At 43.7% G+C, this 27,594-nt stretch overlaps 10 protein-coding genes across 10 annotated transcripts; 5 read left to right on the forward strand and 5 right to left on the reverse strand.

Annotated features, from left to right (window-relative positions):
* Window positions 1-176: 176 nt before the first annotated feature.
* O0I10_000180 (uncharacterized protein) lies at window positions 177-1,321 on the forward strand (the record flags this gene model as incomplete). The annotated part of the gene is made up of 4 exons (XM_058480294.1): window positions 177-324; window positions 425-736; window positions 793-866; window positions 941-1,321. 4 exons carry the CDS (start codon window positions 177-179, stop codon window positions 1,319-1,321), a joined length of 915 nt encoding a protein of 304 aa, XP_058348817.1.
* Window positions 1,322-1,495: 174 nt separating this feature from the next.
* Window positions 1,496-2,307, reverse strand: O0I10_000181 (uncharacterized protein; the record flags this gene model as incomplete). The annotated part of the gene is made up of 5 exons (XM_058480295.1): window positions 1,496-1,711; window positions 1,778-1,834; window positions 1,902-2,003; window positions 2,089-2,130; window positions 2,197-2,307. 5 exons carry the CDS (start codon window positions 2,305-2,307, stop codon window positions 1,496-1,498), a joined length of 528 nt encoding a protein of 175 aa, XP_058348818.1.
* An 870-nt stretch (window positions 2,308-3,177) lies between these two features.
* Window positions 3,178-4,482, forward strand: O0I10_000182 (uncharacterized protein; the record flags this gene model as incomplete). The annotated part of the gene is made up of 3 exons (XM_058480296.1): window positions 3,178-4,074; window positions 4,130-4,261; window positions 4,321-4,482. The coding sequence occupies 3 exons, from the start codon at window positions 3,178-3,180 to the stop codon at window positions 4,480-4,482; spliced, it is 1,191 nt and encodes a 396-aa protein (XP_058348819.1).
* A 1,154-nt stretch (window positions 4,483-5,636) lies between these two features.
* O0I10_000183 (uncharacterized protein) lies at window positions 5,637-7,110 on the forward strand (the record flags this gene model as incomplete). The annotated part of the gene is made up of 4 exons (XM_058480297.1): window positions 5,637-5,904; window positions 5,962-6,346; window positions 6,410-6,738; window positions 6,797-7,110. 4 exons carry the CDS (start codon window positions 5,637-5,639, stop codon window positions 7,108-7,110), a joined length of 1,296 nt encoding a protein of 431 aa, XP_058348820.1.
* Window positions 7,111-14,080: 6,970 nt separating this feature from the next.
* Window positions 14,081-16,189, forward strand: O0I10_000184 (uncharacterized protein; the record flags this gene model as incomplete). The annotated part of the gene is made up of 8 exons (XM_058480298.1): window positions 14,081-14,254; window positions 14,328-14,744; window positions 14,805-14,999; window positions 15,061-15,243; window positions 15,303-15,384; window positions 15,445-15,744; window positions 15,811-16,031; window positions 16,097-16,189. 8 exons carry the CDS (start codon window positions 14,081-14,083, stop codon window positions 16,187-16,189), a joined length of 1,665 nt encoding a protein of 554 aa, XP_058348821.1.
* Window positions 16,190-16,348: 159 nt separating this feature from the next.
* O0I10_000185 (allantoicase) lies at window positions 16,349-17,611 on the reverse strand (the record flags this gene model as incomplete). The annotated part of the gene is made up of 4 exons (XM_058480299.1): window positions 16,349-16,874; window positions 16,942-17,250; window positions 17,313-17,370; window positions 17,434-17,611. The coding sequence occupies 4 exons, from the start codon at window positions 17,609-17,611 to the stop codon at window positions 16,349-16,351; spliced, it is 1,071 nt and encodes a 356-aa protein (XP_058348822.1).
* Window positions 17,612-19,539: 1,928 nt separating this feature from the next.
* Window positions 19,540-22,418, forward strand: O0I10_000186 (uncharacterized protein; the record flags this gene model as incomplete). The annotated part of the gene is made up of 12 exons (XM_058480300.1): window positions 19,540-19,633; window positions 19,710-19,907; window positions 19,971-20,080; window positions 20,143-20,315; window positions 20,396-20,470; window positions 20,533-20,681; window positions 20,758-21,035; window positions 21,094-21,235; window positions 21,336-21,529; window positions 21,589-21,790; window positions 21,860-22,009; window positions 22,075-22,418. The coding sequence occupies 12 exons, from the start codon at window positions 19,540-19,542 to the stop codon at window positions 22,416-22,418; spliced, it is 2,109 nt and encodes a 702-aa protein (XP_058348823.1).
* A 244-nt stretch (window positions 22,419-22,662) lies between these two features.
* On the reverse strand, window positions 22,663-23,793 carry O0I10_000187 (uncharacterized protein; the record flags this gene model as incomplete). The annotated part of the gene is made up of 7 exons (XM_058480301.1): window positions 22,663-22,890; window positions 22,947-23,121; window positions 23,176-23,299; window positions 23,357-23,471; window positions 23,537-23,599; window positions 23,658-23,708; window positions 23,764-23,793. 7 exons carry the CDS (start codon window positions 23,791-23,793, stop codon window positions 22,663-22,665), a joined length of 786 nt encoding a protein of 261 aa, XP_058348824.1.
* Window positions 23,794-24,104: 311 nt separating this feature from the next.
* Window positions 24,105-25,282, reverse strand: O0I10_000188 (uncharacterized protein; the record flags this gene model as incomplete). Its single annotated transcript, XM_058480302.1, has 7 exons — window positions 24,105-24,422; window positions 24,479-24,560; window positions 24,624-24,747; window positions 24,819-24,933; window positions 25,005-25,067; window positions 25,134-25,183; window positions 25,246-25,282. The coding sequence occupies 7 exons, from the start codon at window positions 25,280-25,282 to the stop codon at window positions 24,105-24,107; spliced, it is 789 nt and encodes a 262-aa protein (XP_058348825.1).
* Window positions 25,283-25,457: 175 nt separating this feature from the next.
* O0I10_000189 (uncharacterized protein) lies at window positions 25,458-27,212 on the reverse strand (the record flags this gene model as incomplete). Its single annotated transcript, XM_058480303.1, has 6 exons — window positions 25,458-25,493; window positions 25,580-26,636; window positions 26,693-26,760; window positions 26,813-26,942; window positions 26,996-27,066; window positions 27,135-27,212. The coding sequence occupies 6 exons, from the start codon at window positions 27,210-27,212 to the stop codon at window positions 25,458-25,460; spliced, it is 1,440 nt and encodes a 479-aa protein (XP_058348826.1).
* Between the last annotated feature and the right edge of the window lie 382 nt (window positions 27,213-27,594).

The raw sequence follows: 27,594 nt of genomic DNA on the forward strand, positions 1-27,594 counted from the left end.
CCGTAGGTGGATGGCAGTGCATGGGACATTAATTCTTCCGGAAGCGCGAAGAAAGTTGCCTTTTCAAATCGGCATTTCCAAGCTCTGGGATAGAAAAACAGGGTCCTTTATCTTTATCATTGCATCCCGTTTTCCCCTCTTTTTCTTTCTCTCTTGTTTCTCAGCCTTTGCATCCAATGTCTGCTATCCAATTCTCGGTCGACAGACCATTTGGTGTCTATCTCTATGATTATTTCGACATGGTTTATACCGCCATTGTCGGTAAATCCGCCAACGACTTTGCCTTTGTCGAAGGTGAGACACCTTTGTCGACCACTCCACAAGGTAGGACCCTCCATTCCAATCGTTCAATCAAGAACATGACTTGACGGCATTCACATTGACTCATGGACACTGTTGTCATTCCTCAACCCCTCCCTTCCAGTGGTGGTTGGCTGTATCACCTACTTGATGGTTATCTTTGGTGGCCAGTTCATGTTGCGAGATTCTCCACGTTACCATCCCAAGTTTATCTTCCAGTTGCACAACTTTTTGCTCACATTTGTCTCGGCCGCCTTGTTGCTTCTCTTGGTTGAACAATTGATTCCTCAGCTCGTAAACCATGGCTTTTATTATACCATTTGTTCCTCGGAAGCATGGACACAAAAGCATGAGCTCTTGTATTATCTCAATTATCTCGTCAAGTGGTGGGAATTGGCGGACACAGTCTTTTTGGTCTTGAAGAAGAAGAAACTTGGTAAGAAAAGGAGTAGTTGGATGATGCATGTGATATTCAACGGATGAATGCTATAGAATTCCTCCATTACTTTCATCACAGCATGACCATGGTCCTCTGCTACACTCAACTTGTTGGACGTACTACGGTGGTAAGTATCATGTCATTGGATGAGCGAGAAGCGAGCATTGGATAACTAAAAAGGGGGACACATTTTCATTCTAGTCGTGGGTTCCCATCGTACTTAATTTGACGGTTCACGTGTTCATGTACTACTACTACTTCCGTACTGCATCCGGCCACAAGATCTGGTGGAAGCAATACCTTACTGGCATGCAAATCACTCAATTTATTATCGACTTGTTCATCATCTACGGCTGCACCTATACATTCTATGCTGATAAGTATGCTCCCCATCTTCCCAACTTTGGCTCTTGCTCTGGTGGTGAAGGCGCTGCTTGGTTCGGATGTGCTCTCTTGAGCTCGTACTTGCTTTTGTTCATCAACTTTTACGGCAAAACATACAAAAAGGGCGCTGCTGCAGCAAAGAAGGCTCCTGTTGCTAATGGCAACGGTGCTGGTGCAAAGAAGAGCAAGAAGATTTAGATAAATTGCATACCATGGGCAATGATTTACACCCATTCAACCTTGTGTTTTCCATATTGTATCTTCTGTTGCATTCATTATCCTAATAAAAGTAATCATTATATCATCTTAAATGCACTCCCTCATATACACGACATCACGTGAATCCGTTAAACCTGATATATGTTTATTTGCTCAAACGCCATGGTATTCTCTAATCGAAAAGCGAGCACGCATCCCCCTTTTGTTGATGAAAAGAAACTCTCGCATGTCATTCTTCAGAGTGACCTCCTTGCTAGGCACCTTTTTCCGTCCTTCATCAAAGATCTTTTCAGGCTGGATCACCTTGACGTTCTCTTGATAGAGGTATGGAGCAAGAAAAGGAATTGGCTTTTCGGTAACCAAGATCAACTATGGAACCATACCATTAACGGTTATCCTACTACCACAGCTATGTACCATCCTTTCTCTGCTTACATTCACATAATGGAAATCAGGCTTGTGTGGATAAGGAATTGGGGGCGAGACCATAACCTAGCAATTTAGACATCATTAATGTCAATAATGTAGAGCTAAAAACGATTCCCATTGGATTACATACCTGCTGTACTTTGGAGAGATCAACATTGGTATCCAATTCTAGACGATTGATGGCGCGAGCTGTCCTCTTGTCAAAGTTTGGTGTGATGCCACAATTGATAAGCTATACGCACAACAAGCACATATGTTAATCACTACTATCCCTCTTTCTTTGACTATTGGTGTATCATCACACCTCTGATACATACCTTGAAGGCTAACACGCTTGAGCCAGCATCACGGACCCGTCTCTTTCATTCGGCGATGAGTTTTTTGTTATCTTCCTTTAGCAATGACTCTGCCCCTTGCTCATTTACCACTTCTTTGTCGACTTGCTGTTGGATCCAAGCTTTAGCGTCGTGATCAATGTCAACTTGTTCTTCTTGTGGCTGAGGATCGGTGGGGATCGTGTCATCGGCTGTGCTCATGGTGTAAAGTGTAAAGGGAAAAGATACCACCGCTGGTAGTAAAGCGGGCTGTTGTCAGTCGTCAGGGAATGGGCTCATGCAACGTCGTACATAGCAACGGCTCCTCAACGTATACACTTAGTCTTTCTCTTGAAAGCATTGTACCATGTCAACCAATAAACACATCTTTGTAATTTGCTGCTTCTCGGCATTTGTCTAATAGCGAGTGTCTACGTATGCTACTACCTCTGACAATGAGAATAATAATGATACTAGTACACGTTGGTCATTGTATGAAATCATGATCCATGACAAAGAGTCATGGTTTTTATGAACCGCACATGCTGCTGATGGATTGATTGTTGTTCTATTGAACGAATAAGGGAAATCTTCTTTTGCACAAAGAACGCACCATCCTCCCGACCACGTTGTTAATTTACTTTCCATAAGCGTATAGGATGGAGCGTATGCTGATTCTCGATCTTTCTCTAATACACAATCATATCATGAACATGCCATTGTAGTTTCGTTGAAAGTATATCGCTTATATCAGCCGTATCACATTTATTATGAAGAATGGTAATGACACCATGCTTGCTCCCAAGAGGCTACACATACAATAGATGTGATATGGAAAGTAAAGATGTCTTTATTCATTATTTATATGATGAAGGATGGTGGTTTCCTTACTTGATCATTAGGATAGGTGGGGAAGTTCATTGCTCATACATCACTTTGATGGGACATACTAGGTTCTGAGTGCAGGCACTTCAAAGTCAAGTCTCACAATGTTCATGCAGCCAAGAAGTGGGGTGGCTTAGTACAGGGGTAAAGCGGGAGACAGAGAAAAATGGGTGGTGTAGTGAGCTTTTATACCCAAACGAACCAAATATGCGGGCTTCCACTACTCTCCTTTGGCGATCGCTTGCAGTTCGACAACACGCCCATCGTGCATTTCATACAACACGTTCTCAATGGAGCTATGCAACCAAGCAACCATCCGTAGCTGCTGCTGCCGCTGCTGCATTAGCTAATGGACCCCTTGGCAAAGGCATTGACGCGTTCCGTACAGTGTTGTCATCAAAACCACTCACCAAACCGTTTACTGGAAAAGCTGATACGTGGGAGGATGCATTATGCGAGGCTCAAGGTTTGGTGGTTGACAAGAATGCCGGTAGCGATAGCAACACCTTGTTGGACCCTGCCAAATTACTTGGACCAGAGTTATGGGAGTTACGAGGCAACATTACAAAGCTATTGGGCAGTGGACATCCTTTCCTCAACACCCTGATGACACACTTCATTTGCGATAATGGACAACCTATTCGACCGCTTCTTGTCTTGCTCATGGCTAAAGCTGCATCCAACGCACCCTCATTTGAAATCACTGAATCACAGCGACGACTTGCCGAGATTACACAAATGATCCACGTGGCATCACTCTTGCATGACGATATCATGGAGGACCATGCTTCTGTGTTTGGCAATAAGATGGCTATCTTGGCTGGTGACTTTTTGTTGGCACGAGCATCGCTCGCTTTGGCATATCTTCACAACTCGGAATGCGTGGAATTGATGGCAACTTGTATTGCAAACCTTGTGGAAGGCGAATTCATGCATCTCGTCAAGAACGATACCATTCACGAGACAACTTATTACATGGACCAGATTGAAATGAAGCACGCTAGTCTCATTGCACAAAGCTGTAAAGGTGCAGCTGTCTTGACCGATCCAACATTGGCCATCCACGCACATGATTATGGTCGCCACTTTGGTGTTGCATCACAGGTAAAAAGGAGGAAAAGAGAGATGGTTGCGTGGATACTAATATCGATTATGTAAGCTTGTTGAGGATGTATTGGAGTTCAATACCGATGTGCGATCCACAGCTCCTATCATGTTTGCAGCAGAGCAAGTTGAGGAATTACGACCGCTTATTCAACGACAATTTAGTCAACCAGATGATAAAGACAAGGTATGAAGATAATGTTTAATCCAGGGGTGAGAAACTCAACATCGATCCATATTTGTTAGGCACGGTTACTGGTGTACCAGGGTGATGGATTGAAAAAGACCCTTACAGTGGCAGAGTCTCACAGCAACATGGCCATCGAAGCAGCAAACAACCTACCACCTTCAACTGCACGAGATGCTCTTATCCAACTTGCACAAAACTTACTTCGCCGAATCAAGTAGTACTCATAGACAACAACAATGATAATAGTATATAACAGCATTCAATAAACCCAAGCATCCATGTCGCATATGAAAGATGATGATGATGTTGATACGCCTCTATCCCTTTTTTGGAATGATAAGATGAGGAACGCCTTGCTGATCGATCAATTCATGCGTGCAACTTGAAAGAACCGGACCCCAACAAGCGTGCTCGTTAAACTTTCCGAATGACCATATTACCGGTGTTGCACAACTCATAGCAACTATCATGGGGTGGTGTATTATCTACTGATTCAAGATGTCATTATGATCAATAAATGTCTCATCAATCCAAACGATTGATTGATACTATCAAAAGACACGTTCTTCTTGAACCCGTTACCCTTTATCATCAAAAGCAAGCATGCGGAAGTAGCAATGGAATCAATCATTGTTTGGTTTGTGCACCGGGAAACAGTGGCGTTATCTGATCAAATAGATGGGACCCCTGTTAGGATCTAGCCTGTCATATGACGAGCAGCACCATCAGCATTACACAAACGCATAATGAATCCTGGCTAAACAATCGGTCGCTCTTGATTTTCTGTTGTACCGCATCAAATTTTTTTGCAGGTCAGCTGCGTAGTTGCTCACGGAAAGAGAAAAGTGCGCTATGATGTCTCGTCCCACACATGCGAGCAAGCATAGCATGATAAGAAAGAAGCGTATATACAATGGTGAACACAAAAGATCGACCTATTGATTGCAGGGGTGAGAAACAAATCACCATGTGCATGAAACAAGGGGCCTATAAATGTCGCACGGCACGTCACGGGTACATTGTCTGTGTACATAAAAAAAATTTGATCACGATCGCGTCTTGTTTCTTTCTTTACCCTTCTTTTATTTAAACCCTTGGTCCTCTTTCCTTGCTGAATACCTGCACATTCGGCAAAAACAACTTCTTGGCAACCTTTTCACCTTTTCTTTTACTCTTCACTCAACCGACGGACAACACACAGTCCGTTGCTTCGCCCATCACGACTTCAGAAACCAGACTTGTTTTCAGCTTGTTCAACCGACGGGGCTTTCCTCCTTGGCTTACCTGAGACTTCATTACATAACATCCATACAACGGACAAAAGCACAACCTCTATTTTTGTTTTTGCAATCACTTGATATCATCCATTGTCATGCACACCGAATTCCAAACAAGCGTCTTAAATCAGCTGCCCTGCGAGACGATGCCCCTGTCTTTGAAACAACAACAACCTGCTGATGATCTTAGCATCATCCACAACTTGCCCGTAGGCGAAGTGATGAAGCAAAAGCTTGAAGCTCGCTCAGCTCTCAAATGGGAATCTGATCAAGAGAATGCCTTTTTCGTTGCTGATCTTGGCGAGGTGTATCGTCAACACTTGCGCTGGAAGTCCTTGCTCCCTCGCATTGAACCTTTCTTTGGTATGTCCCAATGACCACAACAATTGATTATCATACTGATTATCATTATTTTTGCAGCCATTAAATCAAACCCCGATCCTATGGTTGTAAAGTTGCTAGCTGCTCTTGGTCTTGGTTTTGATTGTGCCAGCAAATCTGAGATTCAACAAGTGCTTCAACTTGGTGTTGATCCCGAGCGCATTATTTACGCCAACCCTTGCAAGCAAGCATCCTTCATTCGCTATGCTGCCCAACAACATGTTGCCAAGATGACCTTTGACAATGCCGAGGAGTTGCACAAGATCAAGCTTTTGTATCCAAACGCCGAATTGGTGCTGCGTATTTTGACTGATGATAGCAAGTCCCTTTGTCAACTTGGTCTTAAGTTTGGTGCACCTATGGAACGTGTTGCTTCCCTTTTGCAAACCGCAAAGGATCTTGAATTAAATGTTATCGGTGTCAGGTACGTGTATATGGTGTTCTTGCAAAAGCATGGTCAAGGTAATCTAACATTGGGTATTTTTAGCTTCCACGTGGGCAGTGGCTGCTTGGATGAAAATGCATTTTCCGATGCAGTGATCCGTGCACGTAAAGCATTTGACATTGGCCAAGAAATGGGTTTCAACTTTACTCTTTTGGATGTTGGCGGTGGTTTCCCTGGTGCTGATGTGCAAGATGGCATTACTTTTGAAAAGGTTGCCGCAGTGCTTGGACCTGCTGTCGATGCCATGTTCCCACCCGAAATTCGCGTGATTGCTGAACCAGGTCGTTACTTTGTTGCTTCTGCTTTCTCTATTTGCACAAGCGTCATTGGTCGTAGAACCATTGAATCAGAGCAAGGCAACCAATACATGTGTAAGTTACTCTTTAAATCATTTGGATGAGCTCATAAGCTAACATTACATTGTATTAGATTACGTCAACGATGGCATGTATGGTTCTTTCAATTGCATCTTGTTTGATCACCAAGAAGTGTATCCCCAGGTGTTGAGCCGCGGTGACAGCTATCAGTATGGTATCAAGTCCACCGAACCCAAGTTTACTTGCAGTGTATGGGGTCCTACGTGTGACTCGATTGATTGTCTTGCCAAGGAAACCAAGCTTCCTTTGCTTGAAGATGGTGACTGGATCTACTGGGAAAACATGGGTGCATACACCATTTGTGCTGCTTCGCAATTCAATGGTTTTAGAAAATCTGAAGTTCTTTACACCAACACCTATCAATAGAATATAAACTATAATATACAATGGTCAACTTGTATTATTGTTGATATCCAATCTCCTCTCTTTCATCATCCATAATGGTAATAGCATTCCTCATAATTGATCTTTCTCCTTGCTGCTGCTGCTGCTGTTGTGTTTGCATCCAACCCTTAGATGCCAAATTAAATCATCGATTAGGATCCAATAATCCTATAGACAATCACCATCCGATTTGTGCAGCAACCTGTCAAGGATGCGTGTGTGTGTAACCACGTGCCATTTCGCTCAGTCCTTCGCCTTGCATACATCAGCAGCAAACAACTCCATCACGCTTACAGCATTGGTAAAACATAAAGGTGCCCGTATCTCAAATGTGTACAATTAAGCCTGGGCTCTTTATGAGGACGATATTGCTCGGCGTGGTCGAAAGGACTTTGGGTGAAAATGTGAAGGCCGAGATGGGCAATATCAAGCTCATGGGGTGTGCACCGTAATGAAGCCTACGAATTGAAAACCGGCACTGACGCACTTCCCGATTACATAGCCAATCCCACATTATACCCCCTCATGCAGATTTTTATAATGAAGTGTAGGTTCTATTTATACAATATTGATCAACATGTTCAAGAGCATCTTGTGTGAAAGTTTGAGGTTCGAGAGGGGCAATCTCAATATCAAGGTGTGATGTACAATGTTCATGCATTTATACAAGAGGTGTCCGACTTGTTTAATTTCCACTTACTTCGCTCCCTCTTCCTCCCATTCTCAACTGTTGGCCCATTCAAGTATACAACTACCACCATGCGAACGATTGTCCTGCTGCTACCCACCATGTCAATCCTACAACTACTTTGATCCGATTGGCTTTGACTACATGACAAGTGCATGGCGTATGCACCCCACTACAACACACGGGCCTCCTCTTGACACAACACACGCTCTTGCGCCCTTCTCTGCCACAACCAATCGCAACAGCAGCTGCCATTAGCAAGGTCTTTTACTGCATTGTGCCAAACAACGTTCGCAACCTTGTCATTCTACTACAACACACACACTGCTCTGTCACAACCAAACGTAACAGCAGCTGCTATTATGAAGGTCTCTATTTCTTTTGTCTCGAACAGTGTTCTTTGCTTATAGAAGCGTGCCTTACAGCCTTGTTCACGTGAAAAGCAGGTAGCCATTGTACAACTTGCTTTGATACATACGGATACCAATGGACGATGCCAATCAGCTATCAAGTATGCCGCAATACAAGCAGTTTTCGCCTGATTGAGCAGCGATGGAAAATGATCAAGAAAGAGATGGACCCACAGGTGGATGGAGAAGGAAGCATGCAGCAACCACATGGCTCGTTTTCAACCAACATATTGGATTTGCAATGGTTATGGATGGATGGATGCAATCAAGTGCAGTGATGGGGAATCGTGGAATGTTGCTTTGGTTACTTGGCACGTCGTCACCAAGAACGATGGATCATATCATGTGGATACGGCCGAGGATGATGGTGGATTGGATGACATTGATCAGAGGGCTTTTATCTTTGAAAAGGTGATTTGCAGCCATGGATGGTATTTGGAATACTCAAGTCAATGCATGCAGCAGCTATTCTACAATCATGGATGAAGGATGACTATAGCGGCAGCAACCCAAGAATGCTATGGCACCAATATCTCTGTTGCCTCTATGTGATTCATCTGTACCTTGTTCAACTTCCAAAGCTGTTCCTTTATCAGATTTACTTTTAGACACCCACTTTACTATATGTATTCTTCGACTTTTTTCATTGAATGAAATTGGATTCAACGTAACATTTTGGGGGACATACTATCAGATCATATGGGCAAGATGTGATAGGTGGTTGCTTTATGGGTCGGAAGGGGGAAATAGATATGGAAGGTGGGAAAGTGAGGTTGGATCATTTACATACATCGTCGTATTGAGATGCTTTTGTTCTTTTGCCACAATCTTCTTATTACATTCACTAAAGCTCCCTAGCTCACATGCTGATAATAGACGAAAGGCAGTGGGAATTCTCAAACACTTGCATTGCAAAGACAATGGTTTTGACATTTGAGAGTGATGATACCCCCAACATCTGTTGGATATTACAGAAGCTAGGCTCATTGTAAGCTTAATTCATTATATTCAAGTATGAGCTGTTATATAACATGCTATGTTATGCAGCCTCATATAAGAACGTGCCATTCCATACGGGCTATCATAGGCGGATCTTACTAGGAAGACAGGGAAAGGATCAATCATGCATTTCTCCACCAATAGCATTGACCCTCCAAGCTGGCTCAGTTACACAAACACGTCGCTGTGCACCTCGCTGGATCAGGGTCAGCTACTCGACAATGAACAAAAACCACTCTTCAAATAGCATCACGCTTACAACATAGAGACGCCTGTATCTCCGAACTTTACAATGAAACGTGGGGTTTTTATTAGAGCAATGTGCTCGGCTTGGTCAACAGCACCTTGTGTACAAGTTTCACGTTCATCGTGGCCAATCCCAGATTTCGCAATGTCGCTACCAGCCAAACTGGATCGGGGGGTCGACCTCTACGACAACGACGACCAAAAAAAAATCTTTTGGGCTGTTTGCGACGTTGAACGTGAAACTTTCACACAAGGTGCTGTTGGCCAAGCCGAGCCCATTGCTCTATTCAAAACCCCACATTTCATTGTAAAGTCTGGAGATACAGGCACCTTTATGTTTGTAAGCGTGATGCTATATGAAGAGTGGTCTTTGTTCATTGTGAAGTAGCTAGACCCTGGCAGAGCAAAAGATGCAGAAGGACCTCTTTGGGTAACTCAGCTACTTTGCATGACTGGAAGGATGGAAGGATGATACTGTATACTATTGACAACAGCTCACACATTGCTAGCTAACGACCACTTTTATCCAATCATCATTGTTGCGAGATCCACTGCATGGGAACGATGCTCCTGCTACAGACATTCATTTCCATGATTAAAGTAGGTTGATCCGAGCTGATTTGACTGAGCTGTGATCAAAGAGAGATTACATCACTCTCGACATAAAGCACGCTCGATGTAGCTGAACCGATGTAATCTTGTGTGAGCGTAACTCAACCAAATCAGCTCGGATCAACCTACTTTAATCATGGAAATGAATGTCTAGAGCAGGAGCATCGTCCACCTACAATGGAATGCACAAAAGTTGAGAATGAACAAAAGTGGCTATTAGCTGCCAATGTATGACATAAAAGTGAGGGTTGCGTACCAGTCATGCATGGTCTCTGAAGTCCAAACTTTTTAACCCAGTTACCCAAAGAGATCCCTCTGCATCTTTTGCTCTGTCAGGGTCCAGCTACTTGACAATGAACAAAGACCGCTTCTCATATAGCATCACGCTTACAAACATAAAGGTGCCTGTATCTCCGAACTTTACAATGAAACGTGGGGTTTTTATTAGAGCAATGTGCTCGGCTTGGTCAACAGCACCTTGTGTGAAAGTTTCACGATCAAGCTTGCCAATCCCAGATTTCGCAATGTCGCCACCAGCCAAACTGGATCTGGGGGTCGACCTCTTCAACGACGACGACCAAAAAAATATTTTTTGGGCTAGTTGCGACATTGAACGTGAAACTTTCACACAAGGTGCTGTTGGCCAAGCCGAGCCCATTGCTCTAATAAAAACCCCACGTTTCATTGTAAAGTTTGGAGATACAGGCACCTTTATGTTTGTAAGCGTGATGCTATATGAAGAGTGGTCTTTGTTCATTGTGAAGTAGGTGGACCCTGGCAGAGCAAAAGATGCAGAAGGTCGTGTTGTGTAACACAGCTATGTTTGCATGACTGGAAGGATGGAAGGATGATGCTGCATCCTATTGACAATAGCCCATACATTGCGAGCTAACAGCAATTTCCTCACAATCGGTACTGTTTCCCACTCTATGACATGTGAGCGATTCTCCTGCTCCAGACATTCATTTCCATGATTCAAGTAGCTTGATCCGAGCTGATTTGGCTGAGCTACGGTCAAAGAGAGATTACATCAATCCACACATCAGCATACATTCGGATGTCCCAGCTGATTAATCCTTGCTCGACCGTAACTCAACCAAATCAGCTCGGATCAAGCTACTTGAATCATGGAAATGAATGTCTGGAGCAGGAGAATCATCCACCTACAATGGAATGCACAAAAGTTGGGAATGCACAAAAGTGGCTATTAGCTGCCAATGTATGACCTGAAAATGAGGGTTGCGTACCAGTCATGCATGGTCTCTGAAGTCCAAACTTTTTAACCCAGTTACCCAAAGAGATCCCTCTGCATCTTTTGCTCTGCCAGGGTCCACCTACTTCACAATGAACAAAGACCACTCTTCATATAGCATCACGCTTAGTTTGGCTGGTGGCGACGTGCGAAATCTGGGATTGGCAAGCTTGATCGTGAAACTTTCACACAAGGTGCTGTTGACCAAGCCGAGCACATTGCTCTAATAAAAACCCCACGTTTTCATTGTAAAGTTCGGAGATACGAACCTTCCTGTTTGTAAGCGTGATTATATGAGAAGCTGATGCTTTGTTCATTGTCAAATAACTGGACCCTGACAGAATACGAGAGATCTTTTTGGGTAACTGGAGTTAAAAAGTTTGGACTTCGGGGAACCATACTTGGCTAATTGCAACCCTCACTTTTATGTCATACATTGGCAGCTAATAGCCACTTTTGTTCATTCTCAACTTTTGTGCATTCCATTGTAAGGTGGACGATGCTCCTGCTCTAGACATTCATTTCCATGATTAAAGTAGGTTGATCCGAGCCCCCGGTTGAGTTACGCTCACACAAGATTTACATCGGTTCAGCCCATCGACGTGCTTTATGTCAGTGATGTAATCTCTCTTTGATCACAGCTCAGTCAAATCAGCTCGGAACCTACTTTAATCATGGAAATGAATGTCCTTTTAGGTGACATCGTGCTCAGTGGATCTCGCAACAATTGATTGGATAAAAGTGGTCGTTAGCTAGCAATGTGTGAGCTGTTGTCAATAGTATACAGTATCATCCTTCCATCCTTCCAGTCATGCAAAGTAGCTGAGTTACCCAAAGAGGTCCTTCTGCATCTTTTGCTCTGCCAGGGTCTAGCTACTTCACAATGAACAAAGACCACTCTTCATATAGCATCACGCTTACAAACATAAAGGTGCCTGTATCTCCAGACTTTACAATGAAATGTGGGGTTTTGAATAGAGCAATGGGCTCGGCTTGGCCAACAGCACCTTGTGTGAAAGTTTCACGTTCAACGTCGCAAACAGCCCAAAAGATTTTTTTTTGGTCGTCGTTGTCGTAGAGGTCGACCCCCCGATCCAGTTTGGCTGGTAGCGACATTGCGAAATCTGGGATTGGCCACGATGAACGTGAAACTTGTACACAAGGTGCTGTTGACCAAGCCGAGCACATTGCTCTAATAAAAACCCCACGTTTCATTGTAAAGTTCGGAGATACAGGCGTCTCTATGTTGTAAGCGTGATGCTATTTGAAGAGTGGTATTTGTTTAATGTAAGGTAGTATGACTATAATAGAGCAAAAGATGCAGAGGGCGTGTTTGTGTAACTTGAGTCATTCAGCACAGGCGATGCATGATTCTTGTACACTATTTAGGAATAGTTCAAAATGCCATCTAATAACCTTAGTCCTCCCATTCACCTTTGTTGCCCAATCCAATGCACACAAACGATTGTCCTGCTCCAGCCCAGCATGCCCATCATTCAACTTTCTTGATCCGATGAGATTTGACTGAAAAACGCTCAAACACAGAAGTATCATCCAGTATCAGAAGAATCATTTTGCAAAGTTAATTGTAAACTGCCAGCTAGCAGCCCATTCCTCCCATTCACCTTTGTTGCCCAAAACCAATGCATGTGTACGATTGTCCTGCTCCCGCCCAGCATCTCCATCCTTCAACTTTCTTGATCCAATAGGATTTGGCTGAATAATGCTCAAACAAAGAAAGGTCATCCAACAACAGAAACATCGAGTTAATTTCCACTTCTTCCACTTTCAGCCTTTTCGCTCTTCTTCCCATTCTCAACTGTTGGTGCATTCAAGTACAACTACCACCTGCGAACGATTGTCCTGCTTCAACCTACCATGTCGAACCACAATTGTCTTGATCCCATTGCATTTGACTGAATGGCAAGTCCATGGCGTGTACACAATCTTCTTGTCACTCTACTACAACACACGAATCTCTTGATACAACACACGCTCTTGCACGTCTCTCTTCCACGGTCAAGCGTAACAGCATTCATTTCCAGCAGTTGCTATTAGCGAGGTCTTTGCTTCAAACAGCATCTACAACCTTGTCACTCTACTACAACACACCCCTCTGCCACAGCAGCTGCTATAGCATTGTCTTTACTCCATTGTCTCAAGCTACTTGCAGCACCATACGTTACAGCCTTTTTTTTACATGGAAAGCAGATAGCCATTGTATAGAAACAGCTTTATTTACGTGTAGCAACTTTCTATAATACATATGAATGTCTATGAGCATGGATCTGGATATTGGTTTGGTACATGGAATGGAAGGAATTGGATTATATTATATGGTATACATAGTGGTCATGTTTTTTGCTATTGATGTATGAGGCAATAATGAGTGATGGAGAGTATGCTTCCAAAAAGCTTCGTGCGTGTCCCTTAGGCATTGATAAGGAATGTAGCAAGGCAACAACAAGATCCCTATAGTGGGTTATGAAAAGAATTTGCTATCATACATTCGTTTTCTTATATAAAAGGATACTGAGTCATTCAATTGTACTATGGCGCATGTATCATAGTGTTAAACTAATGACGTCTTTCAATGTAAGGCATTGTGTGGAAGTGGTTTGTGTCACCGTTTCAGTCGCAGCAGCATGGCATTAAACAGGGGATGTGAGCGATTTATTCATTAACCGAGCATGGTTTTCAAGCCGGTATCACACGCAAGACCACGGTTGTCTTTCCGAATACCCGATGGGCAAGTCAAAACGACGTACTCAACACGCATCTCGAGGCCATCGCCTCATGTCAACTCCAATCGAAGAAGAGAGCGAGCCTCTTTTGAATCATACTACAGCTAATCCACCATCCAACGATCATCGGCATGTCTTTTTTGGCCAGCCCCACCATTATGAAGACGTCATGGAGGTATGTTGTATATATGTCAAAACGCAACGACGCGTCTTTTGTGCGATACTAAAGGACATGTGACACTATCTAGTATGATCCTGCAACACAACGTCGATTCACGTTATCTCCTACTGCTATGGATGATGAAGATCGAGTAGCCATTGATATGAGGCGCCGAGCAAGTGATATTTACGGCATGCAACCCAACATGATGTACAATTCCTCCGACTCTGCAGATAACGCATCATCTCGACGCCCATCCATTGAAGAAGATGTGTGCTTCAGACCCAATAGCGAGAGCAAATCAGAGGAAGGAATCGATTACGATGGATTGAATGAATATGTCGAAAGTGAACAGAAAAAGGAGTCGAATGGCTTTGAGAGCCATCCAATGCAGCCATTGCAACAACAGCAACAACAGCAACCACAACAACAGCGACCAGCACGTGCAAGAAGACGAACATCCTCAGCAGCAAGAAGATATAGTCTTTATGGTGATAGAATGAAGGTAAGGATGGGGATGATGATGATTGGTAGCTTAATCTAACCTCGCATCTTTTTTCTTCAGCATGATTCCTTCACTGAAGACTCTGATACATGTCGGATCACTTTGTTCTCGGTTGCCAATCCTGCTTCCATCCACGTACGCACAATCCCAGAGATACCCACAAATGGCGAGCGACTTGGTGACCTTTTACAAAAAGGCTGCTTTTGGCTGGATATTGAATCACCCACAGATGCAGAAATGAAGACATTGAGCAAAGTAAGATGGAATAACATCATACATGGATTGATCATTGGTTATTGACGTGTAATAACAATAGACGTTTCATATCCATCCATTGACAGTTGAGGATATCAGCATGGAAGAGCAACGAGAAAAGTGTGAAGTGTTCAAGAATTACTACTTTATCTGCTTTCGAAGCTTTGAGCATGACCAAAGCTCTCCCAACTACTTGCAACCATTGGCCTTGTATATCATTGTTATGAAAGAAGGCGTTCTCACGGTATGTGGATGATGTGTGAACGTGTGGATATCATGCAAACTAACCTGCTGGCATTCAAGTTCCACTTCCGACCAATGCCCCATCCACACAATGTTCGAAAGCGTATACGCATGCTTAAGGATTATATCGATGTATCACCTGGTAAGCCGTATGAGCATATACAAGATGTACAGCATCTCATTTAGATGCATTGTGATCTAGATTGGATTTGTTATGGATTGCTGGATGATATCACCGACTCGTTTGCCCCTTTGATTCGAGCCATTGAATTTGAAGTTGATTCTATTGACGAGCTGGTGCTTATTCTCAAAGAATCGGAGCAATCGGATATGTTGCGAAGGATAGGCTATTGTCGAAAACGAATGATGGGATTGCTACGGCTATTGACAGGCAAGGTGGATGTTGTGAAAACCTTGGCGAAAAGAGGGGAAATCAAGCAAACGGATGGCAATCGACCAGCATTGAGTAATGAAGTTGCACTTTATCTTGGGGATGTGCAAGGTGAGCGCCTTCGCAATACGTTGCATGGTAACGTGGTGTACTGATGTATCATGGCAACATTGGCAGATCATATCATTACCATGGTGCAAGCATTGAATCACTATGAAAAGATCTCATCTCGATCGCATTCCAATTACCTGGCACAGATTTCCATTGAGATGACACAGACCAACAACGAGATGAATGATGTCTTATCCAAGCTTACTGCATTGGGAAGTATACTTGTGCCGATGAATCTGGTGACAGGTTTGTGGGGTATGAATGTGTTGGTACCAGGACAATATCAGGCAAGTACATCAAGAGATGCTGTTGATGGGTTTGGATTGCTTACATACAAGCGGTTTGATTATAGGAGGATCTTACTTGGTTTATGTCGATCATGCTTTCAATACTCGTGTTTTGCATTGCATCAACCATTGTCATGCGATATTATCGGATAGTCTAGTTTTACATTGCAAACAATATATGCATGTTTATTGTATATGTATTTAAGTTTTTTTGATTTGGATATTTTTAACTCTTTTCTTGTATACTAGTTATATACATTTTACCACATGAATCAAGATGAGAGCATCAAAAAGCGATAAAGTTGACCATGTGAAATTTAGTCTTCAGCGAGGTTGTCAATGAGGACTTGGGCTTCGGGGTTGGGGATAGGAAGTTGAGGAATCTTGCCACCTTCACGGACACCATAGAGACGAACACGCTTAGCACCACCATCGGGGATGAGAGAGAACTTGACGTGGGACCAGACCTTCTCGGGTTGAGCAGTGTCGAAGTAGAAGAGGCTGTGAGCACCAACAGTGGAAGGCTCAACAATAGTAGTCCACTCAGCGTTGTCAGCAGGGACCTCATCGGCAACGTTGGTAGCTTCAAGCTTGATTTGAGCGGGGTAGTTACCACAGTAGTGGGAGGTATCAATCTCAGCCTTGAAAATGTGACCCTTATCACCGAGCTTGATGATAGCGTAATCGGTGTGACCAGGAGTGCGGGAACGCTTGGTTTCCCAACCATCACCCATGTTACCACCACGACCAGGAAGCAAGAGGTTGCTGGAGGGAGTGTAATGTTCGTTGGAGCAGAAGACACGACGACCACCGTTACCAACGAAGGCAAGATCAATGACCTCACTATAAATTCACGCGTCTTGTTAATGATCCACTCTTAATAATCCATTACCCAAACTTTTGTACTTACTCCTTGTTGTCGGACCAGATGGGGTTAACTTGACCGTAGGCACGGAAACGAGCGATACCACCATCAGGGATGTTGTTCAAACGCAAGTGAGTGAAAACTTCGGTATCCTTTTCAAGGACGAAGACGTTGTGGCAAGAGGGAGGAAGCTCAACCTTGGGGAGGATTTCCTTCCATTCAGCCTTCTCAAGGTTACCGCAGGGGCAGAAGCAAGCTTCAACAGAGGCAGCAGGAGCTTGGTTACCAGTGAAGTAGTGGGTATCGATATCGAAACCACGGAAAGAACCAGAGAAGCCAAGCTTAAGGACAGCCCTAAACATGCACCATCAATATCGAAATCCTTTTGCATACCATGATTCATTACAATGACTTACCAGTCGTAGGTGGGGTTGTGGCGCTTGGTTTCCCAGCCATCCATCCAGGCACCGGTGGCTATGAAATGATGAATACATCAGCGTTGTGTCATAGATGGCAATAGTCAACAAGGTAACTTACCAACAAACTTGCCGGGAGCATGAACAGGGGGCTTGGGGTTGATCATGTTGGTAGCGGGAGCAAAGAACTCATTGGTGACCTCAACGATGGTGGTACCAAGAGCAGAGCTGGCAAGATCGGTGTACTTGGAAAGAGGAGAGGCGTTGAAGTCTTCGAAGTTGATGCGTTGGTAGGACATGTTTAGATACAAGTGTGGTAAAGAAACAGTTGGTGAATCTCTCGTTTCAAGGCTTTTATATCTTTTTCATGATATGGAGATTTACTCCGCTTCAAATATCAGAAGGTGTATATTCACAAGTTGGAGGGGTGTGTACTATCTCCGATATGATAAAAATATAGCCTTCCTTCAAACACCCTGTTCACACGCTGGCTGCAGCACAAGCAACACTACTTGGTGAAACCTAAAACAGCGCTAGGCTAGCCATCCCGGTGCCTGGGTCTACCTTGTTCTTTTTCTACTATATACGTCCTAATCTATACCTTTCCACTTTGCTGGTTCCCATCATTTATCGCTTTGATTTATCACCATTTGGCAAATGCATGTCTATTGCAAATACTATGAGTCATGTAAATAAAGCCGGAGCTCAACAAAGGCGTTTTCCATACACATGCATATGCTAAACCTCTTGCGAGCACCGATTGAGTTTTTGATCCAGTTACAATTCTACCCATTTCGGGTGGATGTATTTGTTTCACAAGATGTGTGGTGATGTGCATAGATGTCGAGGTTCTTATTGCTCCACACAATCTATTAGGGGGAAAGTTCGAGATGATGCATGTAACCATTTGCAATTGCATCCATTCAATCACCTAGCGATACCGATGTTTTGCTTCATTGTTGTGTGTCGTTGCCATACCCCGCTCATTTTTACTGAATCTAATTTGCAATGACGCAACAAACGGGCGGCGGACTATAATTGCACATGCCCAGTGCAAATATCGTCATCGGTGCTGTACCGAACGCTGCCGTACTAAAAGCGTAAAGGATGTCTTGGGCAATAAGGTGTTTCACAGTGTCGAGATGAAATCTCACTCCGGGATCTCGGCCATGGATAACTGTTACATTGTGTCTTGTGTTGCCATTTGAGTTAAGGCTGTTATGGTTGCTCATAGAACAACAATGTTTTGTGATGATGGTGGTGGTGGTAGAATGACCTACGTTGTTTGTATTTAATTTGCTCAAAACGTGTCCGTGGTTTCGGTCATATCAAATTATACCTTAGTTAGAAGGCTATAACGTTTCGTTTGGGTCCGCGGGGTTGTCATGGTCTTGTGGCGAAGGCAAATGTATCATGTTTTAGTAGCCAATTTTGTTAAAGGAGTATAGGTGGCCTCCCACAAGGAAGTATGTTTTAGACCTCTGTGCAACGTATAGGTGGCGTCACACAAGAGGGTGTATAGGTGGCCTCGCACAAAGTCTCGTTTATGTGACACAAAAAGAACGTTACTTCGCATGGATTGAAAATGGATGGTGCTCGTGAACACTAGGCATGATGAATAAAGAATGTCACATACCAGGGGCTGACCCATGAATTACCAATGCTATGGCTCTTGTGACATTGTGCAAGAAACAATGTCCATTAACGATTGCGAGAAATTTTTAGCTACCTCGTGCCTTTTTGGTTCATTTGGTATATAGAGTGTGTGTGACAAACCTACGCTCATTGCTGTCATTCCTGCGCATACATCCCATGCCAACATCATAATGAACATTTGCTGATTGGCTAAAATCAGGGTTCTAAGAAGGTGTGTTGGTGCAAAACGAGTGATCGTCAAGTAATTGGACATTGTTCCCAGCGTGCACAGACAATGACCGGAAAACCAAAAGAGTACATTTTGTGTAATGCATGATGCTGGTGTTCAAAGTCATCATTAATTTGACAGGCGAATGATGGTAGTGGATTTAAAAAGGTGGTCAATGCATCAGTGCTATTGATGTGGTAGAGGGATAGCGAGATGATGCATACACTATTGGTTGTGTGGCATGTCATGTCAGCCCAACTCGTTATTGTTCCGACACCGCACGCATACAATTTTGGGACCTTCCAACATCGTGCGTTTTTTTCTTTCTCTTCCTTTTTTTTCTAAAGTCAACCGCCATCATCGATGCACCCTAATCAGTGTTCTGTCGTCCTAGTTACGGGCGACACCAATCGATCCCAAGACACTGTGTCGATGTGTAAGGCGATCTACAATGAAGGTAAAGTCCAAGGAATCCTCTTTTATGGCATACGCACACACGTATGTTTGACGTTGTTCTTTCCGCATGCTCTTAGTTCAAGTGGCATCTGATGGCAATGATGCTTTGAAAATGTTACGCAACCATCCACACTTGAATGCTCGAACCACCTTGCTCATCATCGATGTTGATACCCACGACCGGAAGATTAACGATCAACAACATTGCGCACAGCTTCTTCAAAAGATTAAAAGACAACTAAAAAACCGAACGTTACACGATGTCATTCCCATAGGTAAGCATCTCTTGGGAGCTATCAATGATCGCACGTATACACCAACAATGCCATTTGTGATAGTATGTTCCTGTAGAGATGCTCCCGATTTTATGATTGAATGCATAGACAATGGGGCAGCCGATTTTATTGTAAAGCCAATACGACAAGAGGTGGTCAAATCATTATTTTTGGTAAGGGGTGGGAAGATTCGCAAATCGATCACGCGACATGGCGCTGATTGCATGGTTTTTAGAATGCATACCGGTACCAGGTTGATCTCCCAGCACCAATGACACGATACGTTCACCACAACCAACGTTCTCCGCTACAGACGTCAGACTCATCTTCAACCAATGGATACCTTGATGGCCAAGTCTGGGCTCATTTTCAAGATAGGCTTAAGAGCGTCTTTCTCAATGAAAGCTGGTAAGTTTATTAAATGATAAAGGAAGGGGTAAAAGAGATAAGGGGAAAAAGCCACATGCTCATTGTACAAGTTCGACTAGGTTGCTGCAAACGGTGTATAATTATTATTGTCATCATGGCTGTATGCCACACACAAACATTTTGCCCATGTCGAGGTACGTATGTAATCACATTGTGTGAAATGCATGGATTGGGGATGCTCATGTGTTATTGGCAGAGACAAAACCAATGAGCTTCAGCGCCAAGTATGCAGCTGGGACTTTTTATCGTTGGATCTTAGCATCGACGACCTCGTGGCAGTCGTATGTGTGATTCTCAAGCAGGTTTTGGAGCTACCCGAACTTGTCGAATATCGAGTTTCCGACGGTAAATAAGTGTGCGTTTGCATGTCGTGCGACAACAGAAGGCCACGTGGCTGACTAACATCGATCCCCCATTGCAGACGACATGTTGACGTTTGTCTTTGACGTGTGTAACTCGTACCACCAAGAAAATCCTTATCACAACTTTCGTCATGCCGTTGACGTCTTGCAATCAACCTACTTCTTTTTATGCAAGAGTGGTGTAATTGATCCATTTTTTGATTCTGATCCAACATTGCAACGACCCGATAATGCACCTGGTCTTCAAACTTTGCTTCGTCCTTTGGATGTGTTTGCTATCCTGCTGGCTAGCCTTGGTCACGATATCGGTCATCCTGGTGTCACCAATACGTTTATGGTAAGACCGCCACTATTGCAACACATCAATCAGCATGGCCAACAATGTACATCAATAGGTCCAATCATCAACGCCTTTGGCAGTGTTGTACAATGACCGATCAGTCCTTGAAAGCTTCCATTCAATGGCATTTTTCCATATCTTGAGCAATAGCTGTTTTCGCAAGCTGACGGAAATCAAAGATCGCCCTGATCATGCATGTAATTGTTGGTGATTTGGGGGGAGACAAAGGGGATGAATAACAGCACACGTGTGGCACACATGTTTGAATGGTGACTTACCATGGATCGCATGTTGTAGATTTCCGCAAGGTTGTTATTCATAGCATACTGGCAACCGATATGAGTATGCACGATGAATACGTACGACGTGTAGAAGAGCAAGCTGAAGCATGGAAAAATGATGATATCGATATCAGCAATAAGGAAGTTTGTGATCGAGAACGATTGACATTATGTGGTGCATTGATCAAATGTGCTGATATTGGCAATTGTGTAAGTTAATGGGATAGCGTGATATATTGATTACTCATTGCCCTTTGGTTACGTTATAGGCTCGGCCATTTGAAGTTGCCAAAAGCTGGGCTGAAGTACTCGCTGAGGAATTCGCACAACAAGGTGACCTCGAAAATGAATTAGGCCTTGAAGGATTGCCAATCAATCAACGTGGCAAGGTAACCTTGGAGCAATTCCAGCTGACGTTTAAGCGCAACATCGCCATCAAGCTTTACAAAGCCGTTGCTCAAGTAGCACCAGGTCAGTTGAATGCATCCTTGCATAAGGTCAATCATCCATGTGCACTAACCCAATGCATCGTGTCAATAGGTATGCGGTTCTGTACCCGGTTTATTGAAGAGAATATCATAAAATGGGAAGAACGTGAATCGAGCTGTAACCATGACTCGGGTGTTACGGTTCACGTGGAGGATGGAAATGAGGATGACGATCGTGAACAAGACACACGCTTGGAACAAGGTACATGATCGGCTAAAATATGCAATCATGCATACGCTAAGTTTTGGGTTTATTAATGGATTTAGATGAAGGCTCGTCACATTTACATACACCTACGAGAAGAAGGTCCAGTGGTAGTTTGCCATATGAAATAAGATCACCCGATGTGCGAAGAGATCAAGGTTCAGGAAAGGGAACAAAAAGCGTCCTCCCATATGAAGTATCACCTGAGGTACAAAGTGATCAAGGAGTCCAAAGCGAACAAGAAGGTCCAACGGCTGCTAACAGCATGCAAAACACTGCGAGACGCAAATCGGACGTGTTTAGCTTGGTATCATCCGATAGTGCTCCTCAACCATGGCCTAGAAGACAACGCAAAAAGGTCCGACAAGATTCTCATTCCACATCGTGTCAATGTTTGCTCCAATGACATCATTTGACACCTCTCGTTCATCCCATTATTACGTTGTTATACCCATTTCTTGTAAATCCTTGTCATGTTTCTCTCTCCTCCAATGTACACACACACATTCCCCTTCTTGTATATTTTAAATTGAGCTAGAGAAGATCCATCTCCTACTCCAACACCAAAAAACAATAATAGCATATACCTGTAGAGCTCAATCACATGTATTTGTTGGTAGAATGGGTAAAGTGTAACTTTGAATCTATCCTCACCATTTAGAGGCGTACCACGAAGATCCTCCATCCACTGCAATCACTGCCCCATTTGTATGTTGACCCGCTCGAGATGATAGGTAGATGCAAGTGCCTGCAATGTCTTCAGCTGTACCAATGCGGCCCATAGGATTTGCAGCCATAATCCTGTTACCATGCTTTTGCAGTGTTTCTGCCATAATTTTGGATTGAAAAGCACCAGGTGCAACCACGTTAAAGGTGACCTATTACTATTTGTGTAAGCGTCCATGCGTCATGTACATCGTCAATCTCTACGTACTCCTCTATGCCCAAGTTTTCCAGCCATGTGTCGTGTCATGTGATGCAAACCAGCTTTGGCAGCTGTATAGGAATACGTTTCGGTGGCCACTGCACCAAATCCGTTAACCGATCCAATGTTGATTACGCTGCTGGGATTGGAAGTGGACGCCTTTGCTGTCAATAATGGGAAGCATCTGCTGCAAGCATAAGTACAATATGGATCAAAAAGGCAACCTCTTGTCACCTACAACTGGGTCAATTGGAACACGCGTCGTAAATTCAAGTTGATGACCTTTTCAAAGGCCTCATCAGGAAAAGTGTCGAATCCTTCGTTCCACACTGCGCCAGCACAGTTTACAAGGACGTCAAGATCTGCATAAAATTTTTGTTAACGCATCGTATACAATAATTCCTTGATTCAAAACCTACGATCTTCGCGTTGGGAGATATCGGCAACAAGACTTTTGAGATGGTCAGGCTTTTGAAGATCTGCAGGGATAGCAAAACATTGACCAGGACCTCGCATGTTTAATTTGGATGCAACCTTGTATCACTCGTCAATCTTGGTGCCTTTTTTGTTATCACACAACCTATTCCACCATTTCATACCTCTGCGCACACGTTTGCCTTTCTACTTGTGATATAAACCTTTGAGCCAGCTTCCACGTATCCCTATATAACCAATATCAGCATTGGCATGGATCCTTCGAAACTAGAAATAAGGACATACCGTAGCGATCATCTCCCCAATTCCGCTAGATCCACCGGTTACCAAGACAACCTTTTCCGTATCGTAGTCAATCAACAGTTGCCTTGGATACGCAATACACCCATACCTTGTTTTCCACGTTGAATAAGTCTTTCATGATGTAGCCTGTTTTCAGGATGTTCAAGCATCACCATACCCCCAAGTTTAAATACGCTGTGCGATGCATAAAGTTGCCTGAGAAAAACGGCCGTCATCCCTTTCATCCATGAGAAAATTGGGGAATTAAAGAGCCAACTTATGCTGTACTACCTTGCCGAATTGTACATGAACTCTACGTCTTTGTGTGTTGATTTTGAAGCGACATGATGAAACTTTGACCATAAATCCAATCCACAAATGATATAAGATAACAGCAATGTCTTTTGTTGTTGACTCAATAACGCTGGCTTTTATAATGAAACCACCCAATTACATCTTTGCAAAACAGAGAGCGCCGCCATCCACGGCAATGGTTGCACCATTTGTGTAATGACCAGCACGCGAAGCGAGGTAAATGCAGGTACCAGCAATGTCTTCTGGAGATCCAATACGGCCCACAGGTGTCTTTGCACGGATCGAGTCACCATACTTCTCAAGCGTCTCACGCATCATTTTGGATTGGAAGGCACCTGGTGCAATTGTATTGAAGACACATCCACGATGGCCAAGTTTGCCGGCCATATGCCGTGTAAGATGATGAAGTCCTGCTTTGGCGGACGTGTAAGCAAAGGTTTCTTGAGGAGCAGACTAGTTGGGATCACACGTTAGAGAACGAGATCCTTTATCACGTACTTTATACATACCCGAAAACCATCCACAGATCCAATGTTGATGACAGATGAAGGGTTTTGCAAGCTTGATTTGGCTGTGAGCAATGGGAAACAACTACAAAAGGATAAACGTCGTCAATAAATGGCACTACATAATCATACGAAGAGACGCGCTTACGCTTGTGTGAGGCTAAAAACACGCTTCAAGTTGAGAGTGATGACTTTGTCAAATGCATGATCAGGGTAAGTGTCGAAGGATTCGGCCCAATTGGCACCTGCATTATTCACAAGCACATCGAGGTCTACATAGAGGATGAGGCATGATGAGATACCCCATTCGACATCATCCATCCATTGGTTACATAACACTTACGATCCTCTCTTTTGCTTAACTCTTCCACAAGACGTTTGACTTCATCCAATTTTTGCAAGTTGGCTGGGATAGCAATACATTGGCCAGGTCCTTTCTCAGAGAGCGCCTTGGCAACCTGTAACATGATATGACATGATGAGGGATGCTGAAAAGATAGAGAGAGGGGGAAGATGGGTGTCAACATACCTTGTCGCATGCATCTGCCGAGCGACTTGTGATGTAAACTTTGGCACCAGCTGATACAAAGCCCTATATTTACATGGTCCAAAAGTCAACGAATGTACCTTACGATGGATGGATGATAACAAATCTTACCGTAGCAATCATTTCTCCAATGCCACGACTACCACCAGTTACAAGTACCACTAATAACCCATCGTCATGAGCCATATTGCAACATAGTAGTAATAGACGTCGACTTGTGTACCTTTATCTTTGACGTTGAAGAGATTTTTAATGTCCATGATGCAGATGTTGGTATGTATTAGCCTCCTGCTTTTTGGAAAGAGAGCGAAAAGTACTAGCTGATACAGATGCGTGTGTTGTGAGAAAATATAAAAGCATGGTGGTGGAGGGGTGCGTGTGTGTGTGTGTGTGTGAAGGAGACATTACTAATAGCAAATGGACTTGTGTAACATGCTAGACTTCAAGTATCCTTTCGTAGAATGCAATCAGCTACAAAAGCGGAGTAAAAATGAAAAGGTGTCAAAATCCGATGGTTTATGCATGTTTCCCTCCCCCGTCCTCTGTGTCCTGCTTACCTTCATATGGCATCTTCGTTGGATGAGCTGAGTTGGATACATGGCCAATGCATTGTCCTTCCATCGCACAATAGCATAAAGTGAAGCTCCATTTTTTATCACTGTCTCCACGCACTTGATTTCATTTTCCCAATCGTATGACAATTCACTCCTGAAATCGAGATCAAAGATAATTTCTTGTCCCTTGAATAAATCCGATTGTATTGTTCGCTCTGCATGTTGCTGTAGTGACTGATTGAGTGAAAGAGGAAAAGAGGATGGTGTGTGATGATGACGACTCGTATCATTCTTTGGTGATACTAAAGCTGACGTTGGCGTTATGAATTCCACCGTGCGCTTTACTCGTGGCACCAATGCTTCTGGTTCAGGAGTTTGACTGGAGGATGATGATGGTGTTGGATCTTGTACAGGTTCTGAGAAGGATACATATGGCACTTGCTGAGGATGTGATGATGATGGTGATGGTGGTGATGATGGTGTTGATGATGGTTTCTGTTGTCGGGTGGTTGATGATGACGGTGTTGGTGAAAGCGTCAAGGCATCAAAATCAAATGTTGACAAGTCGCTTGTTATTGATGCCAAATCCCTCCTGCTGATGCGTTTCTTCAATATAGACTTCGGTTGCGATGGTTGTTTGGAAGCAGCTGATGAGGATGAAGTCGATTTGGAATTGCTTGTTGAAGTTTTCTGTTTCATGATCGGTGGTGATTCAGAAGCAGTTGATGGTGGTGATGATGGAGATGATGGAGTCGATATGGATTTGGTTGTTGGAGTATGTTGTTTCAAGATCGATGGTGGTGATGATGGAGGAGTCGATATCGATTTGCTTGTTGGCGTTTGTTGTGTCACTTTATGGCGATGTTTGTGCTTACGGACATTGTGCGTTACATCCAACATCAGCAATGGCTCATCATTGTTGCTTTTCCTTCTAGACATTCTGTGATGGGGTGCTTCCTTCGTATCCATTTTCCTCTTTCCAGGATGTGAATCACTTGCAAGAGCTTGTTGCTTTCCACCACGCTTCTCCCAATAGTCGTCAATGTATTTGGAATCAAGCCTATTTAATGGTACGTGTTAGTCATGCTTGTTGCCCACCCACCGATGTATACTCACAGCTTCTCATCAACCCAACTATCCGCCCTGGCTGGATGTCCCTTCCATCGCATAAAGTATCTGAATCCCTACATAGAGCACATGAGCGATTGCTCCAACGCCTTGTAGGATACCACTTACAGTTTCATCCCGTTTCTTTTCGTGATCGAGAACCATATGAGGTTGTTTTGTTCCAATGGCAGATTGTAAAATGCGTTCTTCCTCTCCACCACGCGTCTTCCAATAATTGTCTGTGATCTCAGGATCCAAGCTATTCAACAAACATTAGCTACATTCCCTTATCAATCCATAATGTATATTTACATGTTTTCTTCATCTTCCCATGTGTCGTTATCGGACGAGTAGCCTTTCCAACGAATAAGATATTTTAACCCCTACACGCCGTTGTACGCGGTCATTGTGTGAGCAAGCTGCTATTGATCGCATCGTGTATGAACCTTACAGGTTGATTGCGCTTCTTATGATGCTTGAGGATCCGCTCCACGACATAGATTTCATCGTCAGCTTCTGCGTCTGTCATTGGCGTCGTACGCAGGGTTGTTGCAGAGAGGTTTGAGTGTGGGGTGGCGGTGGTTGGTCGGGGGGGGGGGACGAGGAGGAGGAGGAGAGGAAAGAAGTCCCTTTGACTCAAAAAGTCAGAGGAGTGTTTCCAGTGGATTCCCTTATTAACTCAGCTGGCTCCCCCACCCACTCCAATATTTATAGAGGCGCATCTCGAGGCACGACACTCTTCGTTTCTTTTTCCCATTCCTTTCACTTTTTCTAAACAGGCAAGTGTCAACAACATGGTCGTTTATTTGCACGTGATGAGAGTTCCACGCACGTCTTATTCGGGGGTAACATATGGAGAACCCATTTCTTGATGCCTTCGGGTATCTTGGATGGCGAACCCTCTCCATCCT

This window comes from Lichtheimia ornata, assembly GCF_029851405.1.
Source record: "Lichtheimia ornata isolate CBS 291.66 chromosome Unknown scaffold00001, whole genome shotgun sequence".
Lineage (NCBI taxonomy): Eukaryota > Fungi > Mucoromycota > Mucoromycetes > Mucorales > Lichtheimiaceae > Lichtheimia > Lichtheimia ornata.